Source organism: Strongylocentrotus purpuratus, unplaced genomic scaffold (assembly GCF_000002235.5).
Source record: "Strongylocentrotus purpuratus isolate Spur 01 unplaced genomic scaffold, Spur_5.0 spur5_scaffold_17, whole genome shotgun sequence".
NCBI classification, from domain to species: Eukaryota; Metazoa; Echinodermata; class Echinoidea; order Camarodonta; family Strongylocentrotidae; genus Strongylocentrotus; species Strongylocentrotus purpuratus.
Window position 1 is genome coordinate 29,046,215 of NW_022145602.1, and position 18,786 is coordinate 29,065,000.

Here is an 18,786-nt window from a genome sequence, read left to right on the forward strand (position 1 = left end):
TCTTTTTTTTTACATACACATTTTTTTTTTTTTGTGCAATTTTCTTTCACAATGGTTCATTTATTAAACATTATATTTTTGTATAACTATAAAGGAGTGGGGAATAAGATTAATTGTTGACAATTTGAGAAGATGAAACTGATTAAATTAGAAAATAATAAAACTCTGAACTGATATAGGTTAGTAGGCCAGAAGAGATATATGTGTACATGTAGATTATATCTTGTTAGATTTGTGAAGTTGTTGAGTACGTTCTCCCTTCTGATTCAACAAAAAATAGCCAAGCTGCTCTAAAATTTGCCAGTCTTTATCATAGCATACAATCAATGTACTACAGACATGCACTACCACAATATACATCATCGAGCACTTCTCCTCCATTTAAGATAATTGCTAGAGGGCAGCATGTTGAAAATAGCTAATTTCTTCTTCTATGTGTACACTTACATTATACAATCATATGATGTATGTAAATGTACTTCAACATACAGTTTAGATGTATGGCTTCAAGATTAAAATCCAGAAAATAAAAAGGGGGTAAATACTACAAAGGCCATTCTAAGCATACAAGTCTATTTTTTTATTGTTTTATTTGAGCCCAAAAGATTTGTAAATGTGTACCACAATCAATAAGAATGTACACCCTATAGAAGCTATTTTAAACATTTTCATTTTCATTTCAAGTGACCCCCCTCCCCCTAAAAAAAGCATTAATATACGGGTACACTATATATATATATATATATATATATACATGTATATATATATATATATATATATATAAATAAATAAATAAATAAATTTAAAAACATATATTTAAAGACTCCTGAATATTACATGCTGATGCTGTTAGAGGGAAACCTGGACAAGCAGCATGCGCAGTGCCATTGATTAGGAGAGTTTGGCCAACCTGATTTCAGTTGGACAGAACAAGACGAAGACTGCTTTGTTGGGCAAGCACAAAACAAAAGTATATATACACCATGATGTGACCAACTGAAACCAAGTTGGCCAAACTCTGTGTGTAATTGGCTCTGAGCATGCACTTTGAACACTGCCCTCTTTGCAATAGCTTATAAGGAGAAGCAAGTGGCAATCAGTAAGCAGCAGGTGACTTACACACGGTTGTTTTTTCCTCTGCCAAAAAAAAAGAAATATAAAGAGACAAAAAATGAAGAAGGGTAACACCCATGATACGAGGTGAGGGGCGGGGAATGGGGGGGGGGGGGTGGGTGGGAGAGGGGCAGGGCAGCCAGCCATACATTAAAATGTTTGATAACTGTTCTCTGTTTCACAAAAAAAACAAGCAAGGGCAAAGCTTTTTGTTTTTAGGGTTCAAAATATCAGTTCTATTGCAGATTTACTAAATTTAAGACTAGGGGGAGGGGGCAGCCAGGGACGAATTAAAATGCTGATAATGGTTCTCTTTATTGCAGCATTGCAGTATTAATAAATTTAGGACTGATGTGTTTAGGGGGAAAGCCATACATTTTTGCAACATACTCAGAGAAGGTAATCTCCTCCTTAATTTTCCTTTGATATTTTTCAATTTTCTCTCAGATTTCTTACAGATTTCAGAGTTCTTATCAAGACATAAAGAAACTGATATCAGCAAATGTTAACAAGTATTAACAAACTTTAAAAAAAATGAAATGTAGAATACATTATTTGAATATGTACTTGTACCATTAGGAGACAAAAAATGTTGTTCTAAACTGATTTTCAGGATCCAACAACCTCATCCCCTATATTTGTGATACCTAGAATACAAACTCTAGTACATATACAGTGTTTCTAAATTCATGGGACACTTTGAACAGCACATGTGCATACTGGGTTGATACTGTACTAAAATATATATCTGTACACTATGAATAATAGTGCTCTGTGTAATGTCAAGGTTAAATCATTCACTGTTTGTTTTTGTTTTTTCATTCTTTAATCCAAAGACATACATGTAATAATTAAATATAGATATTTCCATGCATTATGGAATAAAATTAATCAGAATGATCATGTAAGTTTGAACATATATTTGAAAATAAAAAGGAAACACCTTATATATTTCATATAATACAAAATCATGAACTAAACAACAACATTTAAATATTATATACAAAGAAGAGGAGAGGAAGAGAGAGGTGAGACAGATTGCAAGAGGGAGAGAGAGAGAGAGAGAGAAGGAAGAGGAGAGAAGAGAAAGGTGAGACAGATTGCAAGAGGGAGAGAGAGAGAGAGAGAAGGAAGAGGAGAGAAGAGATAAAGATTTATTTCATAAAAAGGAAAGTAGTTTAGATAATTATTTGAATTGATTTGTATATGAACCCCTAACCAATATAAATATAATACAATCAGGTAAAGGGTTAAGATGCGATTAAACAGCAAAGATATTTGAGTTGAAATATAGAATACAATTAGAAGCTACAACTCGCAGATACATGCACATATATAGGAGAAGAGTGAAATCACAGAAAGGAATTAAGAATGATTAAAAATTGTAGAAAACCTTGAAAAAGAAGTGCAAACTACTGAACAAGTATACTGGCCATGTATAGCACAGTTAAAGCTACATATAAAAAAGGAAGTCAAAGTTAAAACGAGGCATATGTTTTTTAACACATGTACATGAGCAAGACAGCATTACAATGCTTTGAAAAGTGATATTGGTGAGAGAAAATAAACATTAGGATTAAACAAACATTGTAGCAAAGGGAAATCACAAAGCTACCACAAAGAAAACGGTTTATAATAATAGGGAGGAAGGCAAGCAATAGTTAATACATAATTCACATCGATCTGTATTCCACTAGTTCAGTTAAACCTAACCCTGGGTCAGGGGTGAAAGTGAGCAATTAAAAAAAGAATATGTCTTTGTCTTCCTTAACCACCCCCCCCCCCAACCCTTGAGTAAAAAAAAAGGCATCTAACAACATTCCCCCCCCCCCCCTTTAGAGTAAGAAAATTGGGGAAAATAGGGGAAAATCTGGAAAATAAGTGTAAAATCAAGAAAATTGGGGTAAAATTGGGAAGAAAGAAAAAAAAATCAGGAAAAAAAAATTGAGGAAAAATTAAAAAAATTAGATTTAAATCAGGTAATTATCAGGCCTGCCCTGTGTCTAAGATCACGTTTAAATAAAGGAAAAATTAGACCTTAGGCTAACTTATTTTCTAAGGCCCGATCGGGGTCACGTTTAAATATTAGTAGAATACAGGTCAAAGTGTTTAGGAATGACAGTGCAACAACAGCAAGGCAAAAGTTAAGAGCAATTTGGTTAGAGTAAAAGTTAATAGAAAAGTTCAAGTTGATTATTTATGACCGAACAACTTTGGCACGGATCATCAAAGCATAGGAATAAGGGAAAGTACCGTAGGGTGAATAAACATGCCAATATTCAATACATGCAAAATATGTGAAGGTTAAGTGAGAGAGATACAGTATAAAGGAGGAATGAAATCAAGACATTATTGAAAAAAGAAAATTAATTTGCAAGTTTAAATAAAGCCTCGTTTAGATATGACACAGCATAAGCACAGCGCTCAGTGAATGTGCAGGTGTCACTGATTGACTTGAGAAAAATGATGCAGATTTTTTCTTTTCTTTTCAACGGTTTACTGCATCATACCTGAACAAATTGTGAAGTCCATTTTTTGCTGCTAGAAATTCAAGTATTTCATGAAACTTCTGTTTATCTGAATCACTCACAATTGTTGAGGCCCGAATTCACAAAGGAGATTTGACGCCTTTAGCGCGTTTTAAACCAAGGTTTGTACCTAGGTTTGAAAAAACGTGTCAAAACGCGTCATATGACGCACATGAACCTAGGTTTGTCAGCAAACCTCTTTTGTGAATTTGGGCCTGAGAGTTTCACACTTACATGTAGTTCCAGTTGAAAGAAAATGCAAACTACAGTGCCAAAACTGTGCTTTTCAGGAAATAAATGGCAAAGTTAGGATGGGAACATTGGTCTAATGCCAAAACTGTGCTTTTCAAGAAATAAGTGGCAAAGTTAGGATGGGAACATTGGTCTAATGCCAAAACTGTGCTTTTCAAGAAATAAATGGCAATGTTAGGATGGGAAATTGGTCTAATGCCAAAACTGTGCTTTTCAAGAAATAAATGGCAATGTTAGGATGGGAACATTGGTCAAATGCCAAAACTGTGCTTTAGGGGGAATAAATCTCAATGTTTGACTAGTCAAAAACTGTGCTTTTCTGGAAATAAATCTCAAAGTTAGAATGAATAAGTAGCTTGACATACATGGTGTATATTGAAAGAGAAACAACAGTCAAAGCAAACATCGACATGCAGCAAACTTGCAAAAAGGGAAGTGAGAGGTTTGAAAGGAGAGAAAGAGCTCCTTAATATGGCTCAAACAGTCCACTGCATCTCACCTGGAACCAGAGCTAGACTTTTTCTTTTTGACACTCTTAGTGCCGGGGACATTGTGGCCCCTGTCTGTGATTAGGAACCTTGGGAGGGAAGCAAACAGTCAAATGGGAGCTGGGTTAACAGGTGTCGACAGGTGTAAACTAAAGAGTGTTAAAGTGACTCTGTAACATTGTTGAAGGTTGATGAAAAAATTGCTTAATTTTTATAAAATTTACTGATTACTTATTATATTCCTTCTACTGTACTAACCCTCTGACATGCAAACAATCCTGAACAAATTCTCAAACCACAAATATATCTATGGTTTTCTTTGAAGGCGTCACTGTGCAACACCCTCTTACAGTGATTAACAGTAAATTCTCCCAACCGTTTTTCCATGAAAAAAAGACATATTAAAAGAGGCTATTTTAAAAATCTGCCAACACTTAAATGTCTGGAATGGTATGTAGAGCCATTTTATTGCCTTGAGACGATTTACATTCACCTAGAATGTAATTAAATTGTAATAATATAGTTGGGAGAATTAAGGAAACGATCAGATCAGTTTTTCCCAAATTGTATCATTAATAATGGTCCGTTTCCACTCAAATTTTCAGATTATCTTTAAACAAAATCAAACATAATTGGAAGGAGTATGAACTGATGCATGTGAATCACGAGGGCCCTTGTGGCTGGGCTCCAGATCTTGCTTAAGGGCTAGAAGGTTCGTAGATGCAATTTGATTTAATCAGAGATATATCTTGAAGCATTTTCAAACACATTTTATGATCAATGAAAAAAGGTGAATGTATGTTTGCATAGAATGGTTTCTTCTTATGTGTTAAATGTAAAGTGGTTTTTATGTATGCCCCCTCCCCTAAAAAAAAATCACTTTAATTTTCATAAACCCATGAAAGAGAAACCACTTCAATAGGTTAAAAAAGTACATTGATTGCAAAAGGACATTTAATGTTATAGTATTAAAGATAAACTTGAGTTCTGGTAATGCGATTGCAATTGAGTATGAATGTTTGGAAACTAGGATAGATTTTTCTTTATGATCTTACTGCACGTTTCATGCCAAGGAATACATGTAGGAAATAAAAGTCAAATATGATTCATTGTCTAAACCAGAGCTGCCAACCTTGTGCGGCCAAAGAAAGGAATCATGATGGCAAAAAAAAAGGAATTTCAAGCCACAAAAAAGATTTCAAACGAAACTTACAACCACGTGAGACACACTTCCAATGCAGAAATGTTCATTCATTATGCTGTTTTTTCCATACAAGCAAGTAATTTTTTGGGTGGTTATTTTGGTATTATCGGCATTTCATTTTTTGTTGAGAATATTTTTCTCTTCAAGTATGTTTTAAAAATTAGTTTTCTATTGAATTTGTGATCAAATCACCATTTTAGGGCAGTTGTTTGACGTGCGGTATGTAAAAAAAAAAAAAAGAAGAAATTATTACAAAAATTATTAAAAAACGTATTTTATGAAGAAAAAACGTAATACCGTAATTTGGAGGAAAAAACAGAGTAATGCCGGCAAAAATGGAATAGTTGGCAGCTCTGCCAAACCCTCATTACATGGATCCGTTGATATAGTGGATGTGTCAAAAGTCACCTAAAGCAATCTATTGCATCCTCCAAAAGATGACCGAAGCAAGGTAGAGTTCAAAACCAGTCTTGCCCTAGAGACATGTACAGTGTATGTACATGTATGCTGCACACCAAGTTATCAAGAATGAATCAGGTGACATCATCATATGACTTTTATCTCTAATACATGACTTTGGACTGTTCCATTTACCTGTTAGGGTGAGAAGATGGGAGCATGAACTGGAATTCCACAAAGCAGAGACCATTGGAGAGCATTGCATGCTGGAGACAGTTCAGGTCATAGGCAATGTATGCACGTCTCACGTAGACCTACAAAAGAATAATACAGTGAAACCTATGTATGAAGACTACTCAAGGGAGACAAGTAAAGTGGTCTTTATAGACAGGTGATCTTTATGTACAGGTTCCTTTAGTATAAATTTCAATTAAAAACTTTATTCAAGTCAAGGGAAACAGGAAATGTGGAATTAATAGACAGGTGGGCTTTTGAGACGGGTCGCTGCTAAAGAAGGTTTCATTGTACCGTATTGTAAAAAACATTTTACTGTTATTACCAGGATCCCATTAGATATGGTCTTAGCGCAGTTGATATGTCTGATGTACCTTGAAAGAAGCCCTGTCAATATAAATATTGTTACCTTTACAAGGCATTTTTTTACAAATGATATATTGCCCGCTCCGGTTTTGTATTCGGAGTAAAAAAAAAAATATACGACTTCTTATTTTACAGCTAAAATGCATTGTATGGGTAACATTGTAGGATATTGACCATTGAGACAATGTCACTGGAGCATGTGAAGTACAGTCGATCGTGCTTACCTCTAGTGCAGCCTGTCGGACAACTGAGTTCATGTGGAAGAAGAAGTCTGGTAGTACGTCAAAGATTGTCGTCTCAGACATGATCAGTTTCTAAATAAGAAAGAGAAATTAAAAGTACATGTATGAAGGTCACACAATCATTCTTGTGACTAGATTTTGATTTAGGATTACATTATGTAGTGACTGTAAATATACAGTATACAATTGACTAACAAATATTATATGTGACATAAGAATCAGAATATTTTAGATACATGAACATACATGTACAAATAATATCTATACAATGCAAACCTTTAACAAAAATCCCTGCTCATTCAGAGAATATCGGAGGAATGTGAGAAAAATTGATAAAACATGATGAAATGTGGGAAAAAATAGTTTTATTTACCATTTTCTTCTATGGTGGAGATTTTATCCATAATAAACAAAAATGTGTACATGTACATGTATATACCTTGAGGCTGTCAGGGCAGTACTGGTGTCCATACATGTCAATGGCTGAGAGGAAGATGGATTCAACCTGGTTGTGACGGAGCTCGTAGGATGGCTGGTGGGCGGCGATCAGGGCCTGGCGTGATCGTAGAGCCACCTTGGAGTTCTCTGTCTTGTTGAGTGTGGTGAGCTCGCTCAAGATCTGGGTGAGTTCGTCGGTGAGACCCGACTCACGGCTGCTCAAACGATCCTGGTTCAAGCAGTGAGAGAATGGTAGAGGCATAAATAAATTCAAGAAGTTGAACGAGAATAATTGAGGTACTTTGATGTAGACAATGGTTCTGTTCTACTATTAGAATTGCAATTATGAGCTTCCAACCTATTCAAATAAACCATTCAAGATAATTTAAGCAACTCATTTTGATCTCCTATAACGTTGATATGAAACTGTTACTTTGATACCTAGATAGGATAAGATAATCAACAAGATGTGCTTAATTAGTGTGCTAAGTTTTTGGACAATCTAATAATCCATGGACAGAAATGTCTATATAGTCCCAATCCTCCTGGTTCACCATGTACAATGGCTTGGTATTCAGAGTGCATACATAGACTAGACTAAACTATTATACCTTTTTCTCTAAAGTAACATTCAACCCAGGTGATGTAAATGGGTGCCTGACAGGAATTCATTCTTTGAAATGCTAGAGCGCCGCAATGGCAGCACAGCTAAGGCCGGGGTAATAATCTCCAAGTTTGGAAGCGCTAATAAGCGCTATATAAAAACTTATTATTATTATTATTATAAGACTGGACATTTTTCTCCTTTTTAACTGGATTAGGAACATCTTATTGCGATGAGTAATATGTTATTCTGAAGCTGAGCATCTCCCCTCTTAGAATCGGACCAAAATTATAAAAAACGATTCTGGCGTCTCCTTTGTGGTCTTTGTGGTGCTGGGTCACACAGGTAATTACAATGAGTCCAATGACCAGCTTGTTCTTATTAGGAGCCTACATATTCTTCTCGTTTTCAACTAGGTTATAAACATCCAATTGTAATAAGTAATATATCATTGTAAAGCTCAGAATCTGCTCTCTTAGAATCAGAACTTAACTAAAGAGTTATTTCTTTCTTTCCTTTTTTGGTGCCAGGGCCCTTTCTTACAAAGAGTTGCAATTGATCCAAACATGTGAGTTTGCAGTCTCATATCGGTCCTGAAAAGCGCTATATAAGAACTAGCTATTATTATTAATATTATTACATAGTTGTGATTGATATCAATCTTAAATGAGTTGCGATTGATACCAACTCTTTGTAAGCCGGGGCCCAGGTCACAGATGCACTTACAATGAGTCCAACGACGAGCTTGTTCTTATTCTGGACTTGAAAATGCGAGTAGATGATATTGAAGACCGTTGCCATGTCCCCCTTGAACTCGTCCCTGAGGGCAAAGATGCACTTATCATAGGGGCCGTGCTGGAAGCGTTTCTCCACGTCAAGGTAGTGCCGCAGCATCTCCTGGATGATAGCCTTCATGTGGCCCCGGATTCCGTTCCGATAGCTACAGAGGGCGACAAACAAACAAGGAAGAGAGTTATTAGGGCCTGTGTCTTAGAAAAACCTTTAGCTGGTGAAGATGTAAGTAGATTACAAACTGGCTTGAGCAATTACAGTCCAACTGGGTTAAATTTTGTCCCCAAAATGCCCCCAAAGTGGGTATTGACCCCAATGTCCCCAATCCCCAAATGTGTTAGCCTCTAAATAGCAAAGCACACACAAAATATATAGATGTACACCGATTCATGAAATGTTCATGCATTTGCATATATGGAATGCTGAAGTTGGGGTTTGGGGTCGCAAAGTGCCTCATTTATCTTTGAATGGACTAAAACCTATTGTTTTGTAATCAATTAAGGCCAAGCTGGGTGAAAACCTTATTCTCGCCTCCAAAACATTCCCAGAGTGGATATTTGCCCCAATATCTGAGTTAGCCTTAAGGTAGTTGAAATGAATGAAATTCTACACACCGTTGTACAAGTTGCACGATTCCCTGAGTATGCATGAAGAAGGTATCCCTTTCTGCTTTCTTATGAAGCATGGTAGCTGCATAGCGATCCAACACATTGGCAATCTGGTCAAAAGAGAAAGATACAGAGAGGGTCAAATGATATTCATTAAATATGCCGCCTGTTAATAAATCAAACATGGTATTTTTTCTGTCATGTTTTGCAAATTTCATTCACATTAATGCTAAATATATTACTCATTGGGGATATAGCATCAAAAATAATATCGCTAGTGATATTCGTTAGTCTCGCAATGTATGGTCAATAAGGGAAGATCAAGACGTTTCGTGCGCCGCTGCAACACTTTGGCAGGTGATAAAATATAATGAAAGCAAGCGTCTTTTATACTCTATGGGTGGACCGGCGGTCAAATAATTTGATCAATAACTAGAACAATAACGGACAAGGCCTATTGGCCGAAGCACACCAATCAATGGGGGCCGTTGGCTTGGCATACATTGCAAGACAAACAAATGTCAATAACGATATTATTTTCATTCACATTGTTTCATTCACTATACATTGTGTTATGTCTATGGAAAATGTAGGAATAGAAGATAATTATTGGTTCCGATTTGAGGAGTAAAAGCTCATAAATTAAAACCTTGAGAAAAACCCTGAACGGATGTGGGTTAATATATATTGATTGGTAATTTTGCAATTGCCACCAGTGCCAAATAATAGTTGAAAAGTGACTTATTTCCTGGTCTTGATTAACTCCATGGCAACCTGTGCAACACCAACGTACATCAGTTTAACTCTTTAAACATTTACATAAACACAAAGTATTTGGTCTAACTATCCCAAGAGACACAATTTGTACACCAGGGCCTCGTATTGCAAAGAGTTGTTATCAATCGCAACTATGTATATTAGAGATTGGAATCTGCAAACTTGTGATTGATTGGAGGACTTGCAATTGATTTGTAAGACCAGAACTCAACCTTATCTTTAATTGAAGACTCTCTCTGAAGAGAAACTAAAGATGTGTACCTGTTGACTTGGGAACTGGCAGAGGACCGATGTGATGTTACTGCTGTAGTTATTGAGGAGTCTCCTGATGTCTGCTTCCACCGTGTTAGGGACACGCCCTGAGATGCTGGCTATCATCTCCTGCATCTCAAGAAGAGGTAGCACAGGGTCTCGCAGCGATGACATCAACTGATCAGTGATCGTGTTACACTGAAGGGAGAGGGGGACAGAAGGTTTTATTAAAGTGACTACTTACTATGTACATCAACATCATTGTCATCACTCTAGCCACCATCATTACCATTCTTATACCATTGGAATACCATTCTTACTATATAACATCATTTCATCATAATAATCAACTTCTCCATAATCGACCCCATCATTACCATTATCACCAATACTATCATCACCATTATCGTTATAATTTTATACTGTACCGTCATCACCATAACCATCAATACTTTAAATATCATAATCATCACCACCACCAACACCACCTTCATCACTTCTCCCATTCTTACTGAAACAAACATCCTCACCCCTACCATCGTCATCTCCACCATCATCATCATCATCCCCACCATCGTCATCATCATCCCCACCATCGTCATTCCCTACATCGTCATCCCCACCATCGTCATCATCACTATCATTGCCACTATTGTCCTCATCATCACCCACATAAACACTATCATGATAACCAACACGGTCCCCATCATACATACATGCCAACATTTGAAAATCAGAAAATCTGTACAAATTATGCTATTTTCAAAAAAAAGAGGAACAATCCTAGCTCTCCTATTCAATACTACAGACAAATTTGTATAGGAAGAGGAACACCTGCATTAAAATGATAATTATCTTCTCCCAAAAAGAGGAATGTTCCTCTTTAATCTGAACAGTTGGCATGTATGCATCATAGCATCCATACTCAGAACCATTTCACCAACCACCGGTATCATCAGCGTCACTCTGATATTCATGGCTACTATCAACGCCAGCATCACTAGCTCCGTCACCACCATCACAAACATTTAACAGGGTTCATACTCTTTCTCATAAATTTAATTCCATGACTTTCCATGACTTTTCTAGCCAGAATTCCATGACCTTTCCATGACTTTTACACATTTTTTTTACACGGTAGACTGAAAATTTGATCTCAAATCAAAGCGAAGCAAAGTGCATGTTTCAAGTCTACTAATAGAAAGGCAGCTTTTGTTATCTAGTTATTTCATCTGTTACAATTACATGTTATTTTTTCATCATATTCGATATGCACTGCTATATAATATTCTTACAATTACACATACTGTACATGTATTCATATCAACAATTGTCCATTTTTTAATGGCAATTTTCACTTCTAAAGAATACAAATTGCCTGTTCCTGGTTTCATGGACCACCATGATTCCTTCAATAGCTCTCCTTTGCATGTACAAGGTAACTACCCCCCCCCCCCAAAAAAAAAGAAAACAAAACAACACCAACACACAAACTCACACACATACCATCACCAATTTTGATTTCACCAACAAAACACAGTAGGCCTACTCACATCAGCTGATGAATTCTTGTTTCGCTAGCATTAAGCTGGTCAATAATTTCTGAATGAGTTTTTTCTTGAGACATCTTCATGTAGCTGTTTGAAAGAAATCCCTCTACACATTGCACCTGTCTGAATATTTGGTGGCATTGGTAACAAACTGTCCAAGTTCTTTAATAATTCTTAATGGCATTCAGCTGTTCATCAATCTGTTTCTGAATTACTTGTAACTGGGATGCCTTCTCCTTTGCTGTACGTCGGAGGCTGTTTGATTTGGAAATACAAGTCAATCTTCCTTGTGACTCTGCTTCCTCAGCATACTTGTCTGCTGAGGTGTGAAGACTTTTCACATCTGCTTGCAGTCTCATTTGTTTGGCCTTTAGTTCTTCCAAACCATCCATCAGTCCTTTTCTCTTTCCTTCTTTCTTTTCCTTTTCCTTTTTACGCCTCTGTTCATCGAGATAGATGTGGTATTTCTGCCTGCCTGCAGACGCAGCCAACATGATTGATTTGTCAATAGTCACATTCTTGATTCCTCCAACATACTTGATATGGTCATAAATGGCCCTCAATGATATCAGTGAGTGTCCCAGGAGATTGTCCTCTTCAACTTCGTTGTTGATTGAGAAACCTCTCTCAATGGAGGCTTGTCCATGGGACAAGACAAGCAACATGCGGACCAACTTTAAGAGGGTCGAATAGCGAGACTCGGACAGAAATTTGCACATTACAGAGTCCAATCTCTCTTTCTTTGGATCAAAGTCTCTCATCTCTGCACTTCTTGATGCCTCATCACATGCTTCTGAGTATTCTCTTAGGATATCGTCACATGAATCCTTAAGTCTGTGGGCATCACTAAGGGTGTTAAGCACCCTCTTCAGCTTTGCAGTGGAGTTTTCTTTGTCTTTTGCCATGTTCTTTGGACTCAAGCATCCTATATTTCTCACAAGTGCATACTTAAGCGGACATCGCTCAATGAGCTTCCGGGTCATTGCAGCAAGAAACTTCTTTGCTTGAGTGCGAAATTCCAGAACTTTCAGCTCACTGATGATATTTTTCGCCTTCAGATCTTTCAGCTTCTTCTCAGTGTAGAATCCAATGTCCAACTTGGCCAAGGGCAGCTGAATGGCCTCACTGCTAACATCTACCTGCATTATCTTGTAAGGAGAAGTAATGGTACTCCTGTCCAGCTTTAAAAATCGCTGCATAAGGGATGCAAGCATTCTAGTAAGGTCTTCAGCTAAAAAGGGCAGCATTGGTGCATCAGTCTGATAGTCTGTTAGGAAAGGATTGACCAGCTTTGCAACAGATATGAAGAAGTACAGTCTTGCTAAGAAATCAGTTATATGAGTACATTTTGAAACAGTTTCAAAGGACTTGTTCTTTGGGTGAGGGATTTTCTTCTCTTCTACTGCTTTAACATACGCACATACACTCTCCCAGATGCTGATTGCTCTCTCTGCAACAGGAAGGTTTTCCAGCCATCGGGTCTTGCAAAACTTAAGTGGCATGGTATGATCTCCAGTTATCTTCTGATAATCCTCTCTTCTGGCAGGGGAATCAGAAAACAGGTAATACAAGGATGATAGAAAGCTTTCCACCTCCCAGTCAGCAGCCTTGGCACCTGTCAGAAAAGCACCATTAACTATATGGAGCCCGCATGAGCCTATATTCAGTATGGATTTGGTCAGGTCAGCAGTGTACTCTCGCGTAAAGTCATCATACATCTTCCAATTAACGTTGGGACCATCCATTGATATTTGCAGTAATTTTTCCAAGCCAACTGTGTGCAGAACTTTATTCAGTTCTTCCTTGAGGTGAACAGCTGAACCATGTCCGATGAACACAGACGTCAAGTAGCGAGTGCAAACTTCATTGTGTTGCCATGTTCTTATGAGGAAGTCCATCTGCTTTTTCTGGAGCTTCTTGTTGAGGCTTTCATCAAACAGTATCACATAGTGGTTTGATTGTTTTATGTTGTCATAAAGGAGGTCTTGCACATATGGGCCCAAACCAAACACCGTCATATACCGACATTTTGTTTCTGACAACGTGAAACCCTTAGCAATAGCTGAGTCCGGAAACATTCTTTGAAAGAGCTCACTGTTGTGCTGGCAAGAATGAAATGATAAATGATCCTCCACCACTTTCAGACACCAGAGTATTTCAGCTTTTAAAGTTTCCTCTCTTGCAGCAACAGGAATGGGAGTTGTCACTTTAGAGGTTGATGGCGCACAAGTACTGGTTGTTGCATCTGTAGACGTGATAGATACTGATGAACTTTCTGCACCTTTTGCCTTGAAGAAGCTCTTGAGTGAGAGAGTAGAATCTAGGAGAAAAGAAAAAAATGTCTATTAAAATAAATAAAATATAAATATCATCATTTGGTAAGATTTAGGGCCGAGTCAAAACGTTTAACTGCCGTTCAAACGACCATTAAAAGCATAAACGTTTTCCTATTTTGACAACCGTTTGACAGTATGGGGAAGGAAAAAAAAAAAAATTCACGGCAACTTTTGGCCAATTGATGTAAGTCACTAAGACAAGTGGACTAATTTTTGACTCATTCCTTAAAAACATATTTTAAAGAAATAGAAAGGAGGAAATACTTCTCAAGGCAAGCAAACTGTTGGACCCAATTGTAAGTACAAAATTTAGTTTTATGATTTTTGGGGTCAATTTTAAGGTAAATTATTATTATTTTTTTTTTCTGCAGTCCACATACAGTGCCCGGTACAACACTGGCGTGTGAGTGCGGAGCCCCCTGGGTTAGCGTTCGGGCTGTTGCATGCAGTAACCTAGCCGGCCCGGCCCGGGGCCGGGGACGCTCCCGAACGGGCTGGTCGCAGTAAGCAGTAACCAATGCCTGCGAGGTGACATCGCATCGCTAAATAATCTCAAATCTTTCATTTTTATATAATTATTATCAGTCATTATTTGGATTCATGCTCAATAAAGGATCGGTAAAATTCACATTAAAAATGCTCACTTACGACGTTGTTGCTGTTGGAGGTTTGCTGTGTGTTTTTCACTCTTCTTGTGGCTCTTGACGGCTGCTTCGCCCATATTACGGACACTGAATTTACACATACAAACAGCACATCTAGCAGTCCCCAGATCGGAACTTTCTTTCAAAATCCAGCCACGGTAATCCGGGTGTTCTAACCAAGCATCCTTAAAATGACAATTTCCAGGCATTTTGAATATCACTTCCACAAAATTTGTAATGGTGAAAATATCCACGTGACGAGTTCCAAGGTCTGTGAAAATAAACAACTCCGTTTCATGAAGAATCAACACATGCACAAAAGTTTCAAAACACATGCCGTCGCGTCGATATATAGATCGTCAACGAGCTAGCGCTGCCAATTTGCCTTGTTGACACGTCAGTATTGTTCCTTTTTTATTTAAATAATGAAAATTAAAAAACAAATATTACTAATTTACTTTTTCCTCATTTATTGGAGAAGTGTAAAAATTGTAGTAGTCTAAGTGGTCGCAATTTAATGCAAAGCCAAAGTGCAATCGAGGCATTACATTCGTTCTTGGAGTGTCACATGTCGCGTTGGCACCATCATCATATGCACACACACACTGCACACGTACACGTGCGCTAGCTTGCTGAACTGAGCTAGCGCTAGCGAGCTCGCTCGCAAGCTAGCCATGTGCGCGCGATGTGGACCGTACCGCCATACACTGACCATACACACGTAGTTCGTATCGTACACGTACACACCCACGTACACAGCGCTTATCCATCGATCATAGTGAACACATTCACAAGTACAATCAGTCGGTATGTTACGAATGAAAGAAAATACGAGAAGAAAATGGTTGAAATATCTCCATTTATTCACTTGTATAGTGAGAAAATACTATAGTTGTCCATAATTTTGATATTCCATGACTTTCCATGACTTTCCAATGGAAAAAATAATTTTCCATGACTTTCAAGGCCTTAAAAGCAATAAAGTAAAATTCCATGACTTTCCAGGTTTTCCATGACCCGTACGAACCCTGTTTAAGGACTATCATCCTCAGCCTAATTAGCATAGATGCATTCCACGTTATCACCTCACCTTCTTGGTAAAGTGGGGCTCCTGAAGGCAGTACCCATTCATGATGTTCTCTGCGCATTCTTTCGTCTTCCTGAACATCTGGTTGAGCTTCAGACCCACAGTCTGCTGGTTTGTGGCTTCAGGAAACTTCCCTGTGTACAGCTGGGCCTATTAAAGACAAGGTGATAAATAAAGAATAACAGCAAAATTACATGACGTGCCCTTCTGAAATGTACATGTGTATGAACATTGTACTAGTACATGTGATGTAATGCATGTAGTCAGATGAAGAAAGAAACTAGACAGACCTTGGACCGCGCGCAGTCGAAAATGATGCCTCCGCCATGGAGCAATTTTACAAACCAATACAGAAGCGAGCTATTTTTGCATACATAATGAGCCCTGTGACCTTTGACATTTGACCTTGTGACCCCAAAATCTAGTCAGTTCATAGGCTCTGCAAGATAAATACATGACCCAAGTTTGGCGGGAATCCATCAATGGGTTCTTGAGATAACGCAATCACGAGAACGTGACGGACGGACGGACAGACAACCCGAAAACATAATGCCTCCGGCTACTTTGTAGCGGAGGCATAAATATATTAATCAATGCTTGTAAATACATGTACAGTACCTTCTGAACTATGCTTGGGTCGTCCAGTACTAGTTTGGCCACAATGCTTCCTTGATCTAAGACAGCTCCAGGACGCTTCACGTAGTGGATGCTGTGTGAGAGAAGGTTAGTAGTAATGATTATATCAACATGATTCAGATTACAAGATGCCTCATCATTATCATAAGCATTATCATTATCATCATCATCATCATCATCATCATCACCGCCATCATCATCATCACCACCATCATCACTGTCATCATTACCATTACTGTTATCATATTCATAACAAATGTTGTCATTATTACTATTATCATCACCATTATCAACATTCTTATCATCATCATCACTACGATACCACCACCACCACCACCAACCCCAGCACGACCATCAATACCAGCATTGTCCATATCATCAATCTCATCATCATCACTTTTAATTATTCTTTTTCTTACAATTCTATTTTAGTGACACCCCCCCCTCTCTCTCTCTCTCTCTCTCTTCTTCTTCTTCTTCTTCTTCCTCTTCCTCTTCCTCCTCCTCCTCCTCCTCCTCCTCCTCCTCCTCCTCCTCCTCCTCCTCCTCCTCCTCCTCCTCCTCCTCCTCCTCCTCCTCCTCCTCCTCCTCCTCCTCCTCCTCCTCCTCCTCCTCCTCCTCCTCCTCCTCCTCCTCTTCATTATCATCGTCACCGCCAAATATCAACATCGTAATTGTTATTATTATCATCATCATCATCATCATCATCATCAATACCACCAATTGCTTACCATCCTGTTTCATTGACCCTCAGACTCATCACCATCTTCATCACCTCAATCTCTGCGTACGGCTGACCCGCGTACACGTGATCTCCATCCTCTATCACAAAGTTGATGAGCTTGCCTGCCGATGGCGAACGCAGGACTGTCGGGTCATTCTCCTTGTCAAAGATACAGGTCTGAATGCCGATGGTGATGCGGTAACTATGGAAACGGAAGAGGAGAGAAAGCAATGTGATTTAAAAAATAATTGATATCATTGATTATCATTGATTGAAGTTTAGATCAAACCATTTCTTGCGCACTTATTATGAAAGACAATCACCTACATGTACAAGATTTAGCTTGGCATGAGTTGTGTATACACAAACTTTAATGTCAGATGCATAATGGTGGTGATTTGCAAAGGAAGAAGAGGTTGCTGGACTAGTTCTATGTATGGCTTTATCTGGCCTAAAGTTGTTGAAATTCAAAGGTTGTGGTTCGATCCCCGACACGGCACTAGTGTCCTTTGGCAATGCATTAATCTTCATTTGCCACACTCGACCCAGGTGAGGTAAGTGGGTACCTCGCAGGAATTAATTCCTTGAAATGCTGGAGCGCTGTAATGGCAGCCAGGCTAAAGCTAGGGTAATAATAAATGCGCCCCGCAATAGGATTTCTAGATAGATGGCGGTATAGAAATGCCTATTATTATTATTATTGCTCACTTCACAACCCTGTAACGTACACACAGCCAATATGAGTACATGATCCAAACACCCACCTATCAACCTGTTCCTTTAAGTACGAGGTGTAGCTGCTGCCATCATAGGAGACTAGGAGACCTCCATCAGGCATCCTATGGATCTCTGCCTCTACGGTAGACTTGTTAAGACACAGGTGGTAGCTGTTGGGTCCATGTCGTGTGACCTCAGTGACGTACTTGTTGCCTTCATGGATGAGGTCCACCTCCCGGCTGTTGCTTAGGGTGCTGGCAGGTAGGACCTGGCCCCTGTAAAGGAATCAGAGCAATGGTTTAAAGCCTATCTGCATTACTACTTTGGCCAGGATGGATTAGACCTCCCTGCATGGTCACTGACAGGTGGTTATCTCATCAAATCAGCTCTCAATTAACATAAGAAAAAGAGGACCATGGGGGACCAATGGTCACCGATTAAGCATTGTTTGCTATAGAGGGAGCGCAAGTAGCTATAAGTAGTGCAGTGGGGCATTAATTCCTGACCTGTCTTTGTGAGTATGAGTCCCTTTGAGAAAACATGCAATTTATAATCCTACACTGTAAATGACTGGCCTCTGTAAAGGAATACCAGTAAGGGCAATGGTTAAATCATAATAACACTATGTAACTGATGTAAATATATTTCTAACGGAAAACGGTTTGTCAGAAACCAGGGAAGGTCCTAAAATATGGCATCCCTGAGAAATGGCGCAGGCAGTGCCCAGCCTTATAAAGCAGGGATGCAAGTTATAAATGATTAGAGGGCCTGAAAATCACCTAGAATGAGCTTTTT

General features: G+C 38.4%; 2 protein-coding genes across 12 annotated transcripts in view; both read right to left on the bottom strand.

Annotated features, from left to right (window-relative positions):
• LOC590371 (acetyl-CoA carboxylase) overlaps positions 1-18,786 on the bottom strand; it is an 83,909-nt gene that overhangs the window by 36,667 nt on the left and 28,456 nt on the right. For 9 of the 11 annotated variants that reach the window (XM_030988069.1, XM_030988060.1, XM_030988064.1 and 6 more), the window contains 12 exons: positions 18,039-18,266; positions 17,282-17,476; positions 16,533-16,623; positions 15,918-16,064; positions 10,307-10,495; positions 9,275-9,378; positions 8,595-8,808; positions 7,266-7,493; positions 6,809-6,898; positions 6,180-6,298; positions 4,393-4,470; positions 1,120-1,137 (listed from right to left, as the gene is read on the bottom strand). In XM_030988069.1, coding sequence (XP_030843929.1) covers positions 1,120-1,137; positions 4,393-4,470; positions 6,180-6,298; positions 6,809-6,898; positions 7,266-7,493; positions 8,595-8,808; positions 9,275-9,378; positions 10,307-10,495; positions 15,918-16,064; positions 16,533-16,623; positions 17,282-17,476; positions 18,039-18,266 — 1,701 coding nt within the window. The remainder of the gene's footprint in view (positions 1-1,119; positions 1,138-4,392; positions 4,471-6,179; positions 6,299-6,808; positions 6,899-7,265; positions 7,494-8,594; positions 8,809-9,274; positions 9,379-10,306; positions 10,496-15,917; positions 16,065-16,532; positions 16,624-17,281; positions 17,477-18,038; positions 18,267-18,786) is intronic. The other 2 variants (XM_030988062.1, XM_030988067.1) reach the window with 2 other exon arrangements.
• On the bottom strand, positions 11,335-15,864 carry LOC115924982. The gene is made up of 2 exons (XM_030988071.1): positions 14,832-15,864; positions 11,335-14,167 (listed from the first exon to the last, which is right to left on the bottom strand). Exons 1-2 carry the CDS (start codon positions 15,160-15,162, stop codon positions 12,012-12,014), a joined length of 2,487 nt encoding a protein of 828 aa, XP_030843931.1. The 5' UTR covers positions 15,163-15,864; the 3' UTR covers positions 11,335-12,011.